Consider the following 23,287-nt stretch of genomic DNA (forward strand, 5'->3'; position numbering starts at 1 on the left):
GTTTTTGCTTAGGTTTTATAGCAGACCTTACCCCATAGGCTCAGAGAAACAATCCATACTTTCCATTTTAGCTGTTTAAAATACATTTACATTTATACTCATACATAAGTAGTGATCAAATTAAGAATGTACTAAGCTTGCCAATTAAAATTGTAGATAACATTTTAGTATTAAAATATATAACATTTCTTGCAAAATACATCAATATGAGTTAATACAGAAATGTTTGTACAGCTACAACACTGTAATTAAAGGAATCATTGCAATAATTTATCTTTGAATTGAGTGCTACAGTCACAGTGTGGGGTCTTTTAGCAGCTCAAGCCACTGGTAAGTACCAGCATTGTGACTCACAGCTAACTCAACCAATCACCGCTCTGTAGTTTGTTGCTCCTGTAGTTGTATTGAGTGACTGAAACATAACAAGTGAGCTGAAGAGGAGTAGTAGGTGTGTGGCAATAGTTTCTATTTGTAGCTGTTTCATAACTTAGGGAAAACAATAGCAAACCAGCTCCATATCATAATGAATGTTTACTACAGGTGCAAACCCTATTCCAGAACTGGTGGTACTCAGGTATTTAAATGTGTTTGGGAGGGAGAAGATTACAGGCAGCTCCCCATTTATGCACGTTCAATATGTGTCCAACTGTGTGTATGGAAGTGTATATGGAACTGTGTATATGGAAGTGACCAGGAAACATCATAAAGACATCACTGAAATGTCACTAAAAAGCAGGGCAGGGGGCAGAATGGGGTGTTTGCAGGCTTTTCCAATGGCTTTCAAATATACACGATTTCACCAACGTGTGTGATGCCTCGGTACGTAACCCCTGTGTAAACTGGGGGGTACCTGTATAGCCTCAAGGTATGGTGGAAATGGCCAGGAAATTCTATTTCCCAGGTCCCCCTACAAGTTAGCTCTATACTGATAATTGGTTTTTTTTTGGGGGGGGTAAGGAAATCATTATTGTGTTTGCAGGGAACAGCAAAAAAGAATTGTAACATTATTGAAGGGTGCAGGGCCGGAGGCAGCTTTTAAGTCATTCATTTGCCCATTTACCTAGTCTACATGGACCCTCTAGCAGTGTTAGAAACTGAGATATGGAAGCACCTTAAACCTAGCTTATGGGCGCAACAACGGAATGTCTAGGCACATTTTTTAAAAATAAAAATACAAAGCTGAAAATGAATGAACTGCAGCTAAAATATTCTGTTCATTTTTCACATGGTCTTGTAACCTTCCCCTGCCCCTAATATTCTTAAGAGGGTCTCTTCTCCAGTCTTCAGAGGGTAGCTGGAAGTGGGGAGGCAAAAAAAGGTCCTCCTTTCTTTTCACTCTGCAGTGTTAATCCAAAATCTTAGGCGCAGTACTGCACCCAGAGCTCAGAAACTGCTTGAGCATTAATGAACTTCCCCGTCACAAAATGTGCCCAGAACAATGGGAGTTTCGAACACTGCCCTCTAGCATAGGTCTTCACCAGCCTATGAGAAGACTATGAGGTGGATGGTGTAAAAGAAAAAGGGAAGGATGAAAACATCTCTTCCCTCCATCTTATGTCCTTCTACAACCATAAACTAGCACATATAAGAACACAATTGCATCCTTAAGCATATCTGTACTCAACAGGTTAACATGTGAATATATAAAGAAACTAAAAAGTTACTTTTAGATACCATTATTTTCATACCATGTGCCTCTTGTGTGCTTATTTAAAAATTCTAGTGATATTTTCAGTAATTATAGCAAGCAGCAGGTTTGCCAAGACAGTGAAAAAAGTAACCAATAAAAGAAAACATTGGAAAACTATTTAACCTTGGAACAGGCTTCATGACCCCCACCCCCACCACAATAAAGGTTATAAATCTGAACAACTTACGGGAAGCTTTCACTACTATGCACGTTGTTTGCACGTAGCAGACCATAGAAAGACACGTGTGCACCATCTGTTAAGGTCACTTCATGCTCTTTACCTTCTCTAATCATTGTGCGCTTGAGCAAACCTGAACACTTCAAAGCCAGCTCCAATGCATCCATCCAACACCTACCTAAAAATACATATTTTTGGTTAGTATAATACCCCATGTTACTGAGTTCACCATTTGAACAGTATGCTAGATCTGCATTTCATATGGATGTACCTTTAAAGCGCAGAACTAGGATTTTATATCTGACCTCTTAAGACCAGAAATGATTATCTGTGCTCTTTCAACACATAGCCAGATTCCAACCATATTTTTGGTTAAGTCTCATTTACTTCAATAGGACATGTTTTTATTCATGTATGCTTGGGACTGCAGCACCAGTAGCTTCTGATATACTGGTGTGGGAAAGGCACTGAACTTCGGTCTGTATCCAAAAAAGTCTTCCCCTGTTAGCACAAGGCGTTCCTCTCCCTCTTCTCTTTCTGCAAACCCCCTCTCCCATCTGTTCTCAAGGTTCCCCTCCCCGCAAAAATACCCTATGGAGCAGAGGTGGGAGAAGAGGAAGTCTCACTGCACAGGTGGGAGTCTGAATATATAGCCACAGAATCAATGAGTCATGTACATTCGACCAGCTGTGCCTTATAAGTCTTATAAGGCCGAAGTCTTCTGCAGGGAAGCTGTACCTATATTGCACTGTCTTTGTATTACCAAACTCTGGTTTTCGTATTTTTTAATCCACATTTATCCTACTGTGAATATTTTGAGAAAAAGAAATCTGGGGACAAAAAACATCTGGGCTACACATGGTGTTGCTGGTAAAAAAAATATTTCCTGAAACTGTTCAATCACATTAGGATTTACTGTGTTACCCTTTGGAGAAAATGTTATTTACAGAATGTGCTTTTATTTACCATCTGATTCTGAAGCTGCTCGGATGATCAAGTAGCTGCTGGGTAATGGTTGTGTTATGGATCCAACCGCTTCACCTTTAGGACCCTTAAAATACAAACAATATAGATGGAATAGTTTTAGATTAATTTGAAGGCACAATTTTAATGAAATAGCTAGGATTCTCTGTCAATCAGCAATTAGGATTCTCTGTCAATCAGCAATTTCTATTGCAAAAACTATGTGACCAATGGTCATACTTCACTGGAATCTGCTCTTCAGATTCATTTTAAAAATATCCCCTATTTTGGATCCCCCACCTCTTAAAAGATCTTTAGAACTAAAATTTCCAGGTGCTTCTCCCACTCACTCCTGTATTATTATTTTTAGGGGAAAAAACATTGTAGAGGCCAAAATATTGGTGGCATTAAAAACTCTGATTACTCATTCATGTTGGGGTGGGAAGCAAGAAAGAAATGACAGCAAGAATACATTTATGTAGAACATGCAGCTGGCGAAGAAGAAATGCACAGCCAACACCATCTGTACGCTTCCTTTCTTCAATCACTGTTGAGAAATTGGAAGGTAGCTCAGCTACAAGAAAAACATCACACATTTTAGTCAAGAGAGTTGGAATGACCCTCATTTGAAGCTCATAGACTCCCAAATGTGTGTAGATAAACAGGAGGGGGTGGACAGAGGACACTACAACTGAGTACATAAGAAGAGTCTGCTGGATCAGGTCAATGGCCGTCTATTCCAGTATCCTGTTCTCAAAGTGGTAATCCAGCTGCCTGTGGGGAGCACACAACCAGGACCTGAGCACAAGAGCACACTGCCCCACTTTCGACTCCCAACAACTGCTGCACCTGGCAGTGGAGGTGGAACACAGCCATCATGGCCAGTACCTGTTAACAGCCTTCTCCTCGATTTATTTATTTAATCTTCATTAAAAACCATCTAAACTGATAACCATCACTTCCTCCTGTCGAAGCGAGTTCCAGTGTTAACGATACGCTGTGTGAAGAAGTCAACCTTTCCTCATAAGGGAGCTGCCCCATCCAACTGCCCAAACATTTTGGTTGGGTTTACTGGTTAGTATCCAGAATATTCAGTAGCAGAGCCAAAAGGCATAGAAGTTATACTGCCTCGTGTATCAAGAGATCCAAACATCATTAAGTGTAATTATGGATTCTCACAAGAGATCCATCCACAAATGGATTGGGCCCTTTTTGGTTGTCTTGGGGATGGAGGTACATGTAATTCAGGTGATGCCTTTGTTCCTAATATCCTGGGCTGATTTCTGCTGCTAACCCATTTTTAAGTGGACTCTAGGTGGGGTATGGAGGCACTTTGGGCTCTCCAGGTACAATCTTCTATCCTCCTGTTGGACACACCCTCTCTTATATAACCTCTTGGTAATCCCAGTAAGTTTACAATGTAATTTTAAGCAAAACAATACAAATATACATAAGACCAATAAAAAGTAACAAACATAATTCTCACAATACACAGGCTAAAATAGGAACTTAAAACAGCAAAGTAAAAATGTGGCAATTTTTGATGTTTTAAAAGAGAATCTTCCCAATACGATTTTAAAGCACAAATCATTAAAAGGCCTGAGAGAATGAAAATATATTATCCTAATGCCTACAAGATAATAAAATAGGTACCATTAGGGATTCAGGAGCTGTTACACAGCATTACTGTGCACATTTTATATGGGCAAAGATTATGATTAGTGGCTGCTTTCACAATAAAGACCACACAGGATCATGCAAAAGGCCAATACTTCTCCAATGCAACCACACTACTCAGGGCTTTGGGATGTCAGAAAATCAAGCAAATTTAGCAAAGGGATAGCTGAGCTGACAACTGAAAGCACACTGAGATCATTAATATTTAACAATGCAGATAGGTTTAATGTGTCATTGGTGTAATGTTCTATTCAACGCCACCTGCATTAAGAATACATATTCACTTACCTTAACAGCCCAGATGGATTGCTCCAAAGGATGGAAAAGTTTGAAACAAAATCCATCCTTTTTTGAAGGCCGCTCAATGAGTTCACAAGCGTTCAGAAGTACTGTTCCCACCCACTGGCCATTTTTGGGAGTTTTGTAAATAAGCAGTACTCCAGGTTTCAACACACACCAAAGTTTGGTCCAGCTTTTCAGTGTACCTCGAATCTTAACAGAAAAAAGAGAGACTTTTAATTTTAAGTACATTTTAAGAACATTTCAGTCCCAATCCCTCCTGGCCAAGCAGTAAGACCCTTCTTACAATATACACAAGCAGTTCAGAATTGCAAAAATGAAGAAGAGTTATTCAAATCTCACACAAATACTTATAGGCACAACACATCTTAATGTTTGTATACTGTTAATTGAGCGTAGCTAGTAAATCAAATTACCAAAGGATATCAACTGCACCATGCAGACAGTATTCCTTTAAAATGAAAACTAATTTACTATGTCAGAAGTTATTTTACATATGTAAATAAATACATAAACTTGGGATGATTCCCATGCCTGCAGAATATGTCTCAACTGACACCAGTAGAGCCTACTGGTTAGGGAATGTACTTGAAATATGAAATGCAAGTTCAAATCCCTAATCAGAAACGAAGATCACTTTGTAGCCTTGAACAAATCACGCTCTCTCAACCTAATTTAACTTTCATGGGTTTGTGAGGATAAAACATTTCCTTTGAGAAGAGCAGGATACAAATGTGATCAATCAATGAAAAAAAGTAGTATGTTAACAGCCCTTACACTTTAGCCAATACAGGAAAACAAGGTACAAACAACAAGAGTTCAGGTGGAATATTTTATTGATCAGCAGAAGTAATTTAATTCTCCTGTGACATGCAAGAAACACACTGACATTAAGCAGCTTAGATTATTTGATACCCGTGCTACATTTACGTCCTCTTCCTGGAGCTATTCATATCATCATTGAAATTCACACATTTGAAACTCCCAGAGGTTTATGCTATCATGTATGAAATGTGGCTTGGTGAGTCTGCAAGAAGGAATCTGTTTTAAAGTAACAGTTTCCTGTTTCCAGAGGAATCACTCATAATTCACATTGTATTTAATATAAAGTGATCATCAATTCAATTAGTCACTGCAGACAGATGTAGCCATGGCAACCACTGTAAAGCAGTGGCAAGGTGTCCCCGTTGGTTCCCTATGCATCAAGTACTGAGCCTCTGGGATATAATTAATGGAGTTTTTCTAGTGGTAAACATCAATCAGCAACCAACTAGGATCTGAATTCTTTTACATTCTGACAAATAAACAGCAGCTACAACTTTCACTCAATATTACGCATAATTCCTGACCTTCAGCCAGTCAGCCATAACAATGACTGATGGGTCTGTGATTGTGCTAAGTAGTTCTTTTGTGGCTCTTTTCTTCTCTTCCCTGTAATTTTTCTTTTGAACCTGTAAATAATGAATGAACAATAAATTCAGAGGGTAAGAAATTTAAGAAAATGGAAGTCGTGGAGCTATAAATGCAAAGGTCAAAGCAAACTGCAACATGCTTGGTTCAATCCATAGTAGTATGAAGAAAACGCAACAGTTTTAGGACAGCTGTTTATCTATCAGAAGAAGTGGCATTACATAATACTGCCTTCAAACCAATTTCATATAAAGCATGAATGGGGAACCTGAGACCCTTCAGATATTAACTCTACAGCCCCCATCAGCCCCAGCCAGCATGGCCAATGGTCAGGGATGATGGGAGTTCAGCAACATCTGGAGACTTGAAGTAGGGGTGGGTTATGATATATTGATATTTTGTCTCTTACTGCTATGAACTCCAGACCGACCGCAATAAATGTTTCGTATTTTTTTACCCTGTAATATATTGAGAATGCACTGCCCAGCTTGCAGGCAGGAAGCAACTCTTTACTGCAAAGTAAATGGCCAGGTTTTTTTGCCTGCCCAATCTGCAAGGCATAAGCCCCTGCCACCTCCCAGCTGGCGTAGAAGAGTAAAAGGCTTTACTATGAAGTAAAAGCTGCTTTCTGCCTGCACAATCTGTAAGGCGTAAGACAGATCCAGCATAGCAATAAGCTTCCCTGCCAAAGCAGGGAGATTCTGATCAGAAAATATCCACGTGGCTTTGCTCTTGCTTTTGTTATGCAGGTTGGTTTAAGGCATACACCTCACCTCTTGCTAGACAGAACAGAGACCAGCTTCCTGACTGATCTGATAAGCAAACAATGTTTCTTTCCCCCTCATAAGATCCACATGGCAGAATAGACACCCAGCATATTATCAGGCTAAGTACAACATCAGAGTCTCTACTCTGCCTAGCAAGAGCCTCTGGATCTTATTTGCTTGCTTATTGGAATCTTTGGTCCTAAGTAGTGCTGTGGACAGAGAATCAGCAAACAAAGTTTCTTCTTCCTGATACGATCAGTGTGGCTTCGCTTGGCTCCTACTTCTGTTCAGGCAAGGAAGCAACAATTTACTTTTGCAGTACAGTGGTGCCTCACAAGACGAAAAGAATCTGTTCCGCGAGTCTCTTCGTCTTGCAGTTTTTTCGTCTTGCGAAGCAAGCCCATTAGCGGCTTAGCGGATTAGCGCTATTAGCGGGTTTAGCGGATCAGCTGATAAGCGGCTTAGCGGATCAGCTGATAAGTGGCTTAGCGATCAGCTGTTAAGCGGCTTAGCGGATCAGCTGTTAAGCGGCTTAGCGGAGCAGCAGATAAGCGGCTTAGCGATCAGCTGTTAAACGGCTTAGCGGATCAGCTGATAAGAGGCTTAGCGGCTTGGGAAAAGGGGGGGGAGGGAAAAAACCCTGCAGGAACTCGCAAGACATTTTCGTCTTGCGAAGCAAGCCGATAGGAAATTCGTTTTGCGAAGCACCTCCAAAATGGAAAACCCTTTCGTCTAGCGGGTTTTCCGTCTTGCGAGGCATTCGTCTTGCGAGGCACCACTGTAAAGGCTTTATGCATTTGGAAACTAAGGTGCGGACGATGCTGATGACTGGGCTGCTGCTGCTGTCAGTTCAAATTTTAATTGCTGGTTTTAGATATAGTGATGCATTTTAAGTATTGTTTTTTAAGCAGTTTGTTTTTATTATTCTTTATACTATGACTGGTGTTTTTAATGTTGTAAGCTGCCTTGAATTTCAAGTTGGCAGGATATAAATATGTTATATAATAAATAAATAAATAAATAATATGAGAGGCAGTGGGGTGGAAGAACCCATGGAACGCTTTTCACTCAGCAAAGTAGTAATGGGCTGGTAACATATTTAATATTTCCAGCAGAAACAAGTCACACCACGTTCAAAGTGATGGACAGCTTTTGTGCATCCCTAGCAGCAGCAACCAGCAGCCCATATATACTTTATCTGTAGCCTAGTTTTTACAAAGGTGGTGAAGTCATGTCTGGGCTACACCATTTTAGACCACAGGTGGGAGTTAATAAGGCTGAATAATACCTGCATGAAAGTGAGCCCATAAACAGGCTTACAAACTCAATGAGTACCAGACCTGCAGAGGGCAAAAAGTAATTTAGCTTCTTCTGTGTCCTCTCCCACACTCTAGAACTAGAGGGCTATGTTCAGGCTAGAAAAACACAGTGAATTCTGGAGAAAATTACAACATTGGTTGAAGAAACAGCAGCACATCTTGGAATGTTCTAGCATTTCTTTAAAGTTATTGTGTATCTCACATTTATCTTCTGAGGCCACTGAGAGGTGTCGTATTCCGTAGCCAAAAGGCTGGAGATGGTAGGTTTTCTATTCTGGAAAGCAACTCACCTTAAGAGACTCCTTCTTTGTGAGCTTGGTAGTAGAGGAGCTGGGGGAGGAGGCTGTGATGTCCTTCTCAGAGCCATTATAAAGCTTAGATTCTGACTGAAAATATACATAACACAAGGAAATAATTAATGAAGGATTAGAGCAGTTGCTGTTCAGTCAAACTTCAAGCGAAACATAGAAGCTATAAGTTTTTCAGATTGCTGCTTGCTCCCTTTATGTCGCTTCATTTAATCAAGGCATAGAAAGGGCTTGTAAATGAATCCTTCGTGTGGTACTTCAAAACGTTGGCTTCTTCTGTCATATCATTTAACAATAACCCAGCTTGAAGAAAGGAGTCAAAAACTTGACATTGTCCACTGAGCTTTACACATGCAAACACGTGTCCAGTGCCACCTACGCACTTACTTACCCCCTGGCCCCTCAAGGAAAACATGGAATTTCTCCAGCCTAAGATCTGCTCCCTGAATCTGTTATATCGGTGTTATTCAAATACATTATTACAGCCTGCTTTCCCCCAAACACCCTAATTCTAGAGATCCATAACTTCACCTTAAGTGCCTTTACCACTGAAAATATTTCTTTATTAAACATGCTGCTGTGGCATCACATGGCTTTTATTTATCCTGCCTTGAGTTCTAAAAATGGTTTCTCTGCATGTGCCACCCAATAGCTTGGGGGGGGGGGGGACTGGTTGAGAATGACAGATGAACCCTGCAGAGTTGCAGAGCTATTCTAGCAGTCTATCATCACTCAACATTGGTTGATAATATAACCAAGTTAACTCATTAGGAACGTCTCAGCATCTAGTACTGACTAAAAATAAACTTTGGATGAGTTACAAGGCATTTGTTACCCTGTATAGCAAAACACGTTTTATTGACACAAATTGTTTAATACTGAGATGCCCAGGAACCAGCCAAATCTGCTGGCTAAAATTAAGGCTACCCCCCCCCAAAAAAAAACTATTTTACTAAGTTTTCAGAGACAGTCAGAGGAAGGGAGGGAGGGAGGGAGGGAGGGAGGGAAAGAAAGAGAGAGAGCACACACATAAACACCCACCAATCTCAAGAAAATGAGACAAAAGCTCTAATCCACCAAGCTCAGTCACATGTACACATACAAAAGTACATACTTTCTTAACCTGGATTTGGCACAGTGAAAGCTTTGGTCACCTTGGCTTTTTATTTGTCTGAGGAGAGGAACTCCAACCTTGTTGATTCTCCTTGAGCTCTCAATGGCTTTTCATACCATTGACCATGGTATCCTCATGGACTGGCTCCATTCAACAGAAGTTGGAGGCAGTGTATTACTGTGGTTCTGTCCCTATATGATGGCCCAGGTTTAGAGAACCGCTCTGGGAGATTTCTGTTTGTTCCCACGGGAATTATATTGTGGGGATCAATTCTGTCTTCCATGCTGTTTAACACCTAAGTGAAGTCATTGGGTGCCATCATCAAAGGATTCTGGATGAGTCATCATCAAGGCACTCTGCTCTATATCTTTTCCAACAGAAGCAGATGAAGCTGTTCAGAAGCTGAACTTGTGCCTGGGGTGGGGATGAGTGGGTGGTCTGGATGGGAGCCAAAAACCAAGCCTGAACCCTGAGAAGGGTTCTATGGCTTGGTAGTTTGTATCTTGTTCAAGTGTGAGTTGCACTCACCATAAAACATATAGCATGTAGTACAGTAGAACCCGCAACTTACCTGGGGGCTATGTTCTGGGGATTGCGCCTAAAACCAAAATCATGTATAGTCAAAATTCATTGGATTCAACGGCAGAGAGGTTTCCCAAAGTCATTTCCCCCAGAACCCCACCCCCTTTCTATTTTTTAATTGACATGCATGTAAAGCTGAATGTGCACAAGTGAAATGCACATAAGTTGCAGGTTTACTTGTGGATTCTGCCTTGTCACTGGAGGCTCCAATGCCTATTGCCAGCTATGGCTAGTTCATCTAAAATAATATGCCTCATACTTAACCAGGTAGCTAATAGAATTCACCAAAGGCCCACTGCATCTCCTGAGCAGCCCTCACTTTTTTCACAAACTGGCTTTAAAAACAAATATTAGTGCTTGCTTTTGTGCTATAACCAAAGATTACACATAAACATAATTCACCTTACTATTTAAAATAAGCCACAAATGAGATAGGTAGGGAAAAGATTAAATTAATTGCAACTACGTATCCAAGCTCACTTAAGATGCATCAAACTGAACTATGCTGTCTGAAGGTTAAGGTGCTCACCTTGCTTTTTGACATTGATTGCGTAGAATCATCTTTACTTTGTGAGGCATCATCCTTCCCTCTGTCAAAACCTTGAAGAGAAATTGAAATGGTTGCAAAAAAATCAGTGTATCCCATATGCCATTAAGGTTGAAATCCTAAATAAGACAAAGCTATTAAAACTCTGACCAAATATACTTAGGGACATGGTGTATATGTCACCATTTGTTCACCAAATGTTTCTGTAATTCCTTTACAACTAGGATTTTTTTTTGTTTAATATTAAAGCCATGTTGTGTGAGACCTAGGGTCCAAAAGTGGTTATGTTCCCAACCTACAAAGCTCAAAGCATGAATGGTAGTTATCAACCCTGCCCCAATTTAATACATTTGTATTTTACCTTCCAGGCATTCAGAGATACCTCAATTACTCAGTTATATGAAAATATCCAACTACAGTACTAGTAGCACGTAGCACAACATAGATAAGCACAGAGCGTTTCAGTCCACAGGAGAACTGGCTTGCCAGCCCAGCCCCAGGTTACAGCAGTTCCAACAATGCAAAGCCTTCTCATCAGGCACCAGAAAAATAAGATGGAAGTGGAATCTAATAATAAATTCATGATCGAGTAAGCCGCTAGGGTTAGGCATTATCATATTCACACCATACCACCACACACATCCAGGGATGTGAACTAATCAATGGAGCATAAAACAGAATGAAGCAGAGCTTGTGCAAAGCCAAGTAAGGAGAGTAGTGCTAACAAGCCGTTTCTACTCCATGTAAAGGCAGATCGGAGTAACTACATTCTTCAAAGTGCCAAGTGAATTCACTTATCTTAATCAGAAATTCCTCAGGAAAGTATTAGCTGCAAATGTTATCTTCCTGGTAAACTTACCAGGAGCTTAGGAAACTCCAAGAACAATTTAGGATTAACTGAGATTTGGCAGCAACTTCTACATGCACAGCCTTTCTTTGGACATTTGTATGGCCAAGGGGCAAGGGCCAGTGCGCAATATCTTACTGCTCCAAGCATTCATGTACCTTGTGATATGTCTAGAGAATGGGGCTCATGACACCACAATTAATGTCTAGGGTGCTCTACTCTTCATACAAAGTCAGTGAGCAAGTTACACGCACATAAACTGGTTTTAAAAAAGAAAAGGAATGTGAATCAAATGCCAACTCCTGACATATTCAACAGCATGAAATTCATAATAACAGATATTGTGTTTCCCTCGCCCAGATAATTCATGTAAAAGGCTATAATTAAGGTAAGGTTGCAGTACCTAAGTTAACTACACTGTCTTGCATTTGAGATCTAGCACACATACATCTCACTTTGTCATATGTGAGTATTAAACCACTCTAAATGCCAAACTGGATTTTTAGTAAGATATGGCATCAACTCAGTAAAAGTAACAACATACTTCCTTACAAGAGTTGTTATGCAACTTACTGGCTTGGTTTAGATATCATGAACACCAAACTATGAAAATGAAACATGCAATGTTGTGGTTACATTCAGAACTCTGTAATAAGTGACTGAAGCTTCAGTTATAGAAGTACAGCAAACCTACTTGTCCTTTGTTTTGTTGTATAAACGTTTATTACTTACACAAAAAAACATGAAAAGAGGGAGCATTATTTCTAGTTTCCAGGGGATTCACATCATGTTTGTGTTGAAACTACTAACTACAAAAGAAGAGGTAGACAACTAATAGGTACATTAAAATGAAATTAGCTTGAAGGTTGCAATTGTCTTAAATAAATCAATTTTTACAGTAGTACTAACTCACACATTTACAGTAACCTTGCAATTGTGCATTTTCAAGACTGATCAAGTCCATTAGAACCAATACAAACTAGATATACAACATTATGAGTATTTCCAAGTTATTATTCAGGAATGTAAGGATTAAAGCACACAACACTGATTAACATGGCCTCAAATTTTACATTTTAAGATTACTTCTAACAGTCAAAAGTCCTGCTATGTTGTCTACTCCAGATTTCAAAAGGACCTGCACCTAATTAGAAGCCATGTTCCGTTTACTTGAAAATCATTTGGTTGTAGATTCCAGTATGTTGAAAATTCTCTTAAATTGCAGGTAAGAAAAACACCACCCATATTCAGTCAAGTATCATTCTCATTATATAATATCATCATCATCATGTACAATCACACGCAATCTACAATAAAGCATTCCGTTCTTTATGCTGAACTTAAAGAAAGCGCTGCCCGAGAACACATGCCAACCATGAATCATTATTTCCAAATCTCATTTTATTTTATGCAACGTGAATCCAGGTGCTTTTTCAGCTTAGAAAATTGCTTTTTTTAAATAAAGTAGTATTTGTAGAAGCTTTTACAAGAAATATTTTCATGAGAACATTAAAAAGTGAGACAAAACAAACCTCGGAAGACTGGTGAAAGTGCATTGTATCCTCCGAATGAAGCATTCCGGACAAGTTTCCGACCATCAGCCCGTGGAGGCAGCGAAACTCCAGCACATGAAGAAAACCTACGTCGCTGTGGACCTTCTGCCTTCATGAGTTAGATGCTCTGTATAATGATTATTTTCATTCAGAAGGATGACGGGAATAAGAACGTTGCAGAAAGTCTTTTCCCTTCACATTCAGATTAGCAGCATGCAAGACCCACAAAGATCAAGTGCCATGTGCACACTTTGAACAAGGAGAGATGCCAGAGGCTGTTGAACTTTGTAACCAAGCTAAGAGATGTTTATGAATTCAATCCAAGCTGCTACCATTCCTCCATCAATAACATGTCATATTTCAGTCAGCATGCCCCGAAACAAGCTGTTACTCTTCATTGTTTTGCAGGCACCAGACAACTGTCATGACAAAGTACATCAGAATGGAGGAGTTATTAAAGAAATTCCTTTGCTGCCTAATCATTCAAGCTCTATTTTATTGCACACAGAACAATTATGAGTATACTTCTAAAATTCACTCAAGAAAATTAAGAGTACTACTGAGAATCAGAGAAAGAATTTAAATGGAAACCCATTTATTTTCAGTACTTTTTATTGTGGATTAACTAGCATTAGCCAGCAAGAACTCACATAAATGGCTCTGAAAGAAAAAGCACTACTTCTGAATGCAGTATTAGGGTACATTTTAGAAGGCAGGCACTAACTCCTATCATTTAAGCAATACCACAAAATAGACCCTTGCCAAAATAATTTCTGATACAGGAGTCAGAACTTCCGTCAGCAATTTCCAGAATTTAGCACAGAGTAACAAGTATCAAAAAAGTGTAAAGTGTTTATTGATGACTTTGCTTTTTAACATAATTAACAACTCCAGAGAAAGGGGGGTCACTTTTTTCATTAAATAGTTGAACATGTTTTCAACATGTTTAAATACAAGCTGTGGTATTTGCTCAACACTATACAACAACAATACTCAATAAATATAAGTAAAAATGTTATCTTCAGAAACCACAGGCTAACTCTTTTGATGGAAACAATTGAAACAGAATTTACGCTTAAAATTAAATTTCATTCAAAATTTTGCAAGCATTTGACTGCTTCACTTGCTCATCATGCAAATTAGTTAGGTGGTCAGTTTTGCCTGCTTTCCATTCAAAATGTCTAACTTTATACAACATTTTTAATTCAAAAAATCCCCTTTCAAGTCAATTTCTCCTTCCTTTGATGAGTCATTAAAAAAACCAACAGATATTCTATAGCTGAGATCCAAGGTTGTTTTTTTAAGCCATCATTTTGCCTGAATTCACGAAATGAAATATAGCAAGAAATCTAAAAGCTTGTTCAGTGGGGGGGGGGGGGAATCAAGAAAATTCTTAAGATTTCAAACTATTTAATCTCATTGACTAACAAAACAGAAATGACTTAGATCCAACTATTTGTACCATATAACAGACTTTTTTTTTAAAAAAAAAATCCGTTTAAATCTGGCAACTGTCAGGTTTAAGCTATACAATAAAAATATATTAATTTACTATATTTTTACCCTGCTTTTCACACAATTACTGTCTCCCAAAATGGCAAAGAGAGAGAGTATGCGTGTGTGTAAAAGAAAGGCCCACCATCATTCTATTCATATTCTTTTGGATCTCCTGCTTTTCATTACTAGATACCAAATGTTCTGACCCATTAACAGAACACAAACCACTAATACATCCCTCCCTGACCTGATGGGGAATCCTCATCCTCTGAGCTCACACAGAAGGTCACACACATCCTGTTAGACTCCTTTCCCTCCTGCCTGCTTTTCCAGTATAGAAGTGAGACAGTGCCAACATTCCGCAATAAGATATTCTGCTTTGGATACTCTTCATGCATCTCACTCTCAATTTCTCACGCTGTATGTGAAATCCATATAACTTACATACGGACACAGCTTAGATCCCCTTAACAGCTAGAAAACTGTTAACTGAAAGCTATGACAGAACTTAGTTCTCATATGTACAATCTGTTACAACCTTTGTACCACAAAGGCTCACATTATATTTTTATCACTTTAATAATGGGAAATGTCATGCTATTTAAAAAGAAAAAAAAGTGCAGTTTCACTATTTATTATAATGATACATATTATAATATTAACACACCCACAGAACCTGTTCTTGAGCGTAGGGATCTAAGGACGGAACTAGAGGTTACAAGAGAAACAATGGTTTCCATAGCAACACCAAAGTGGGAAAGGGAGGCACCTGAAGGAGAAAATCAGTGGGGTGGGGGAACAGTAGTATTTAACCCATTCTCTGTCCACCAGTTCTACCCTACAAATCCAACTGGCTATTTAAAATTTGTATCTCCCCAGCCAGGCCATGAAACTGGAAATAAGCTCAACAGAGAGAAAACCAAGAAACTTTGTGAAAATAAATCACCCTGCATGGGAAGATTAAGCACCCCTCCCTCCCCTCCCTCTTGCCACTGACCCTCCTTGGTAAGTGCCTCTTCCACTTGTTAGCCATGCAAATACTAATGGACAGTAAACATTCAAAAAGGAGTGCACCCCAAATCTGTCATATGGTTTAACTACTCAAAAAAAGCAGGGTCTCCACCCCCATTGTTCAGCCCGGACACTTAGGTCCAGGCTTCGAGGGCCTTCTGGCGGTTCCCTCATTGCGAGAAGTGAAGTTACAAGGAACCAGGCAGAGGACCTTCTTGGTAGTGGCACCCACCCTATGGAATGCCCTCCTATCAGATGTCAAAGAGATAACAAACTGTACAACCTCCCATAGCCTGAAGGCAGCCCTCTATCAGGAAGCTTTTCATGTCTGGTGTATCGTGTGTGTTTTATATTCTATTGGAAGCTGCCCAGAGTGGCTGGGGCAACCCAGTCAAGATGGGTGGGGTACAAGTAATAAATTATTATTATTATTATAGATAAACATGAATCAGAAGATATCTGGTGAGAAAGCATAATCGTTAGTATGTAATTTTGATTCAATATTCTGAAGCAGAGGGTTGTTGTGGTTTGGTTGTTTTTTTACATCTATGCTACAGCACCAATATTTTCTACAGATTTTCCCCCAGGAATCACATGTTGAACACTCATACTAATCCCTATTACTGTAGCTTATTTCTGCTTAAAGAGGTCTCTAATCACTTGGTGATTTGGCATGCCTGCTTGGAAAGGCAGTTCGCACTCGGACCTAGTTTTGCCGAGATATATACATGCCTGTGATGTTCTGCTTTTAGCTGTAGAAACAGACTTACTTGCAAGATGGAATGTTCCATTATGACAAAAAATTCTGACACACAGAAAGGCACAATACCAGGGACAAAGCTACACTGTAATCCTTCTTTGCAACATCTAGCTTTCTATAGGCAAGGTGTGTGTGTTTTTTTTAAACTTGAGCAACTTCCCATCACGTGAGCCCTCACTTGAAGTCTGAAACAGTTCAACAAAGACACAAATATGCCACTTTTAAATCTCCAGGCCAAAGCTGATAGTGGAACACTACTGCCCAAACTTAGTTTTTATTTATTTATTAAATAAATAAATAAATTTGTCACGTATAAAGTGGTGAACTTTTACATATATCCTCCTTGTATCAATTTCCATTGTCAAGTCTTTTTTATATCAGCCTTATATCAATCAGCTTTACCTCTAAATCCTACATATCTTTCTCCCTTTCCTTATATCCCTGCTCCAAATTCCCCAGCCTAACTCCCTCACTATCTATCTTTTTCTTCTTCCTGATCTCTTTATTGATCTCTTTATCGATCTCTATCTCCCCTTCCTCTTTTGCTGCCCCACCCTCCTGAGCACTCTGTACATCAGGAAGGCAGCAGGAACAAAGTGCAATGTGATTTGTTTCCACTGCGTATTCCTATGTCAATATGATGGCACTCTTTTTACACTGTGGAAACACATTTCAGTGCCAACAATATTCTATTATTCTTTCCCATAACCCACAACACACAGCTTTTGACAAACATCCATTCTTGGGATTATTTTTTTTACTTTGTTTGCTACTTCCTCTGTTAATTCATATTTCTTACTCATGCATGGTGCATTGAAAGGCATAAGAACCTCACAGCAGTCATAAGATTCTAAAGGAGAAAACGAGCTCAGCACTCTTTCACAACAAAACCTATTTCATTCTTTGACATTTATATGCTGCCCATTCAATGCAATTAAATCTAATGTTATAGGGAAAGGATTAGTATTTTGAAAAATCTTCATTAAAAATTGTAAAGATAAAGCGTCCTCCATCTTGTGGTCTGGCAGGGGACAAAATGAAGACAGAGCCAGAAGAACAGCAATTTGAGACAGAGATGCATGCAGAGCAGCAAAAATAATCATCGATGCTCCTCCAAGGTGAATTCAAGAAGGTTATCAACAATGATAGCTACTTAACAATTATTATTTTATTTGTTACATTTATATATGCACCAGTTTACTCCAGTAAAAGTATAAGATTTAAATACTGAAACATGGCGACTTAAGCAATGCAAAGTTTCAGGACCCAAAAAACAAGTTATCTTACCATTGGATCATTTAAGGCTGCAATCCTAACTACACTTATCTGGGAGTAAGCCCCCTTAAATTCAATAGGACATACTTTTAATTAGACATGGTTAGGATTGTGCTGTAAGAAAATAGGCTACTGTTCCAAAACCTCATTAAAATGCAACTGAGGCATGGTTATATTGGATATTGGAAAAAACAAATGGGTGTCAATTATTGTACACACAGAAATAATCTGTTTCAAGTAAAAAACATTTGCAGTGGTTGTTGGTAAAAGAAAAAAGGGGAGGGGGAACCCTTCAACCACTCTAGTGACTGCTACCTTGAAAATTCAGGTTCACTATTAAGATGGTATTGTTCAGCCAGTGAGACAAAACCATCCAAGATTCTCTGTCTAATGAAGCCCAAAGAGCAAAGAAATTGTAAGGATTGCAGGGTCATTAAGACTATGAATACAGAAGGCGATCAGTGAAAATAATCAAAATGTGTTAGCCACTACTTTCAAAGCCTTATACCAGGGTTCCCTAATCATTTTTGGGCCTGAGGACACATTCATAATTTTGAAAAACTGACAAGGGTACAACCACAAAATCACTGCCATTGATGCATAACCATTCACAAAATGTCTGCCTCCCACTTAAGATCACCCTCTCCAGATTAACCCCCCCCCCAAAAAAAAAAAACTTCTCGGAATCTTCCCCATCAACTCACGACTGTACCAATCATGGTCACTCCTTTCCCTCCTCCAACTTTCCCTCCCCTCCCCCCATTACTTTCACCTCTCCTTACCCCCATGTCCTAACCCGCCACCCCCCCCCCCCAATGTCCTTGCCAGAGCAGGTGGAAGTGGCATTTCTGTATGGGAGCCGCAATGAATTTTTTTTTGGGGGGGGGGTTCTATAATGCCCACTTTGAAAGGATACAGAAGTGCCACCACTCACTTGGGTGAGGAGTTATGTGACTGGGAGACAGCCTTTGCGGGTAACCAGGGCATGGAACTGAACCCTGATGTCTGCAAGTCCTGCTTTGGGAATGCCCACCCAACACTGCCTGGTACTTGCACAAAAATTGAACTGATGGAGATTCTTCGCTACAAGACTGTAGCTAACAAGATCAAGAACAAGAGTCTTGGCTATGGGGGTGAGAAACACTGATGCAGAATACCTAACAAGCAGAGTCATTTTGGTGTCATATACAAAGTAAGGTTATTACAAAGGTATTCAGCATTGCTAAGTCACTCTCTTGGCATGAGCTTTGCCACAAAAATCACTTTAACCATTTGGCTAGAACACTAAGCTTAAGTAACTGATAATTTTTCTTTGTCCTTTTGTTTCTCCCTTTAAATATTACAAAAATCAGTGTAGCTGAAAATGTTGAGAGTCGCTGATGTATTTATATACTTTTTTTTTGTAACAATGACATGCCTATGGTTTTCAGTTATGCAGAAATAACATTCACATATTATTGTTCATTGCTTATTTGTATCTAAAAGAACAGCTTCCAAAAATGATTCCCTAGGGGGTCATTACTGAACATTACCAGTTTTGATATTCAGCATGATTTTAGTCGTTGTTGTTGTTGTTGTTGTTGTTATTATTGGAATAATTAAAGAGCCTTGTTGGAACAGATCAAAAGTCTACCTAGTCCAGTATTCTGTTCTCACAGCAGCTGACTAGAAGTCTACAAACAAGTCATGAGTACAACAACACTTCCTCCTAGTAGCTAGTTGTTTCCCAATAACTGATGCTTTTAAACTATTGAAATTAAACATCATTGCTCATTTTCAAAATATATTTGGTGCTCTGTTCCTGACAGCTATTCAGATGAGTTTGAATTCCATCAGTACTAGTTATTTTAACATATAGCCCTAATTGTACTGTAACATGGCATATTGCTATACATATGCCGCACTCATTAATTTGGCTATCAATGAATTTTAATCTAGAAATACATTAAAGTTCAATTGCATGTTAAAAATGCACATTTTCTACTTCAAAATAATAAACATAAGCTGAAATAAGAGCAAAATAGAACATAACCTTGACATATGTTCAACTTGAAATATAAGGGCTTTTTAAAACCGGCCCCCCAAAATTAATCCTTTTGCTGCTGTAACAGCAACAGATATTAGAATGTGTTAGATATCCAAGACAGCTCACAAAATCAATTTGTGACTCTGTGTTCATCCTGAGGTGTTGTTGTTGTGGAGAGTCAGCTTATTAGTCCCACTACTGTCAAGCCACTTTTCTGGTTAATATGATTAAACACTACAACACACAAACGTATTACATCAACAAACCTACCATAAGAAAGAAACCTGTAATTAAATCTGCATTACCTACATCTATGTGCAACATGTGACTTTCCTCATGCAATGAGTTTGTTTGGAAAACAAAGTCAGCTGCTAGTAGCTATCAAGCTACCACTGTATAATATGCAATCCAACTTAAAAGCTATTTAGAGATATACTTGCCTTTAGAGATCAGTCTCCAACTCACACGAATGGAAATCCAAAACACAAAACAACTGTATATTACAAGAATGGCAAACTGTTTTACAACCCAAAAAGTAGTATTCCCAAGGCTGGCAGAATCAATGCAATCTGAATTTCTCCTGAAGCAGTTCCTCTCAGTACACCGGGTTACAGCTCAGGCACTTTTTTATAAAAGCAGCTTGCTTGGCCGTAGACTTGCCTCTCAAACTGCTCTGTTCCACAGCTCCTCCCACACACTTGTTGACTACTCAGGTTTCAGTTATTTTATCCCAAGCAAGACCTCTGAATTACAAGGACAACAGATTAGACTCAAATGGGTCAAACTGGCCAAATTTAATTCCTAAAGAAAGATTTGTTGGCAAGTCCTTTCTTTACAACAAGAGAACAGTAAGCCAAGACAAAAAGCTCTATTCTAATTATATATCCAGGGTGAACAAATACATATAGAGAGGAAAAGAGGATCTCAGCAGCAGCCTTGCCACTGCTCTATGCTATTCAGATGCCTTTTAAACACATAGGGTTCCTCTGCTAATACCCAATCAAAATGGTTGGACACAGCACACACAATTCTACTCAATGCATTCTGGTAGATACTTTAAAACTAGTTTAGACAGTTTCAGCAAAACAGACAATCCCCAAATAACCCACAGAGAGCTTGCTTATCATGAAGGGGAGGTTAGATAAAATATGAGGCATGGTATAAGAACGTAAGAAGAGCCTGCTGGATTAGGCCAATGGCATTACGGTATGTTCTCACAGCAGCCAACCGGATGCCTGTGGGAAACCTGCAAGCGGGATTCTCCCCTCCGGTGGTTTCCAGCAACTGGTATTCAGAAACATTACTGGCTCCAACTGTGGAGGCAAAGCGTAGCCATCATAGCTAGCAGCTATTAATAACCCTCTCCTCCATGAATCTGTCTAATCTTCTTTTAGGTTGGTGTCCATCACTGCCTCCTGTAGGGGCTAGTTCCATAGTGTGCTGCATGAAGTACCGTATTTTTCCCTCTATAACACGCAGATTTTTTCTCCTAAAAAGGAAGGGGAAATGTCTGTGCGTGTTATGGAGCGAATGTGTGGTCCCTGGAGCCAAAAAATCAGACAAAAATCAAATCGCGATTCACGGAGAAGGGAAACCTGAAAAGAGGAAGTTGCAGCTTTCCTGCCTTCTGCCTCAGGGTCTTACTGCCCACCCTCCTCAGTTTCCTTGCTGTGTTTGCTCAAACGGAACAAAGAGCAGGGAAAGCCCCTCCCCTCCAGGCAAGCAGAGGGGAAAGTGTCGTCTCTGTGCTCCGGTACTGCTGGGGGAGAGGGAGAGAGAGGGGGGAGGGAGAGAGAGGGGGGGGGAGGGAGAGAGAGAGAGAGAGAGAGAGAGAGAGAGAGAGAGAGAGATGGCTGGCTTGGGTGGGGGGAAACTTTTGCCTTTCTTTCCTCCATCCCGTTAAATCCCTCTCCTGCATTCCTCCCCTCCAGGCAAGCAGAGGGGAAAGTGTCATCTCTGTGCTCCGGTACTGCTGGGGGAGAGGGAGAGAGAGGGGGGGAGGGAGAGAGGGGGGAGGGAGAGGGAGAGGGAGAGGGAGAGAGAGAGAGAGAGAGAGAGAGAGAGAGAGATGGCTGGCTTGGGTGGGGGGAAACTTTTGCCTTTCTTTCCTCCTTCCCGTTAAATCCCTCTCCTGCATTCTTAGCCAGCTGCTTCTCTGCACACCCCTCTCATGTCCCTTCTTTGTTTTTCCTTCGTTCCCCACTTAAAATGTGGTTACAAAGCATAGATCCACATGGATCCTCAGGATCTTTGCATTGGGTCACCCCAAATTCACCATCAGATCACATAGCATGTCCATGGCTACAGCCTGCACCAAAAAAATCACGCACCCACTGTTGCCTGGGGCTGCAATGGTGCAAAAACGTGGTTACAAAGCATAGATCCACATGGATCCTCAGGATCTTTGCATTGGGTCACCCCAAATTCACCATCAGATCACATGTCTGTGGCCACAGCATGAAGCACAAAAATGATACATCCACTGTTTCATTCAGAATGTTTTTTCCCTTGTTTTCCTCCTCTAAAAACGATGTGCGTGTTATGGTCAGGTGTGTGTTATAGAGCGAAAAATATGGTACTTTCTTTTATCTGTCCCAAATCTTCCAACATTCAGCTTCACTGAATGGCCATGAGTTCTAGAGTAATGAGAAAAACTTTTTCTCTATCTACTTCCTCCAAACCATGTGTAATTCTAAACTCAGTTTAGACTTTTCTTACAATGTGCTTACACTGTTTTTTCTCATCTACCAATGCATTGCCCTATCACCCAGTGGGGCAAGGGAAACTGCAGCCTGATTTGATTTGATTCATATATATAGTACTATTGCTACTCAAGTGCAGGTCTTGGTAACCTTAATTACAAAATTAAGAAAAAGCTGAAATCCAGGATCCTTGCTGTGCCTTGTCTGAAATGCTCCATTCTGTATTGCACAGCATCTAAATGACTACTCTGTAACTTGGTTCCACTCCCAGTCATTAGCAACAAAAAAACCCCTAAGGTGGCAATCTTTTAAAGAGCGGTATATGAAAGGGATCCCATCTGAGAAGAATGGAATAGTTAGAGCTGCAGGAAGCTTATGAAATATACATGTCACAGGACGTGTGGATACCACCTTCACATATTTTAGTAGTAAATGGATTTTACACTGTGCAAGCACAGAAACATGTACTGGTACAATACAGCGATGTCCCCCTCCCCCAATCAAAGTAAGATATAATGGTTTGAAAGGAAAATGAAAAATATTCTATCCAATGCTTTGCTCCAATGTTCTGGGGTTTGAGGAAATAAAAGATCAAGTTGAAAGGAAAGAAGAAGGTATTTAAAATAGTTTTCACCCTTTTCTAGGAACTGGTGAAAATCTTTGAGTTGCATGTGATTTTGGCTTTATGTGCTATCCCTGGAACATGACCCCCCATGCAAGTTGAGAGTTGCCTGTACAAAGCCCTTAAAGAATTGGGTCCA

The 23,287-nt window shown here is 39.8% G+C and overlaps 1 protein-coding gene across 8 annotated transcripts in view; it reads right to left on the minus strand.

Annotated features, from left to right (window-relative positions):
• The window catches only part of OSBPL8 (oxysterol binding protein like 8), a 68,300-nt gene that overhangs the window by 16,798 nt on the left and 28,215 nt on the right, over positions 1–23,287 (minus strand). For 4 of the 8 annotated variants that reach the window (XM_028745334.2, XM_028745335.2, XM_028745336.2 and 1 more), the window contains exons 5-11: positions 10,838–10,908; positions 10,298–10,324; positions 8,595–8,690; positions 6,158–6,259; positions 4,797–5,000; positions 2,835–2,919; positions 1,878–2,046 (exon numbers count right to left, since the gene is read on the minus strand). In XM_028745334.2, the coding sequence (XP_028601167.2) occupies positions 1,878–2,046; positions 2,835–2,919; positions 4,797–5,000; positions 6,158–6,259; positions 8,595–8,690; positions 10,298–10,324; positions 10,838–10,908 (754 nt within the window). Of the gene's footprint in view, positions 1–1,877; positions 2,047–2,834; positions 2,920–4,796; positions 5,001–6,157; positions 6,260–8,594; positions 8,691–10,297; positions 10,325–10,837; positions 10,909–13,234; positions 13,383–20,264; positions 20,451–23,287 lie in introns of those variants that run through there. The other 4 variants (XM_028745341.2, XM_028745340.2, XM_028745342.2 and 1 more) reach the window with 4 other exon arrangements.

This window comes from Podarcis muralis, chromosome 10, assembly GCF_964188315.1.
Source record: "Podarcis muralis chromosome 10, rPodMur119.hap1.1, whole genome shotgun sequence".
In the NCBI taxonomy this organism is placed as follows: domain Eukaryota; kingdom Metazoa; phylum Chordata; class Lepidosauria; order Squamata; family Lacertidae; genus Podarcis; species Podarcis muralis.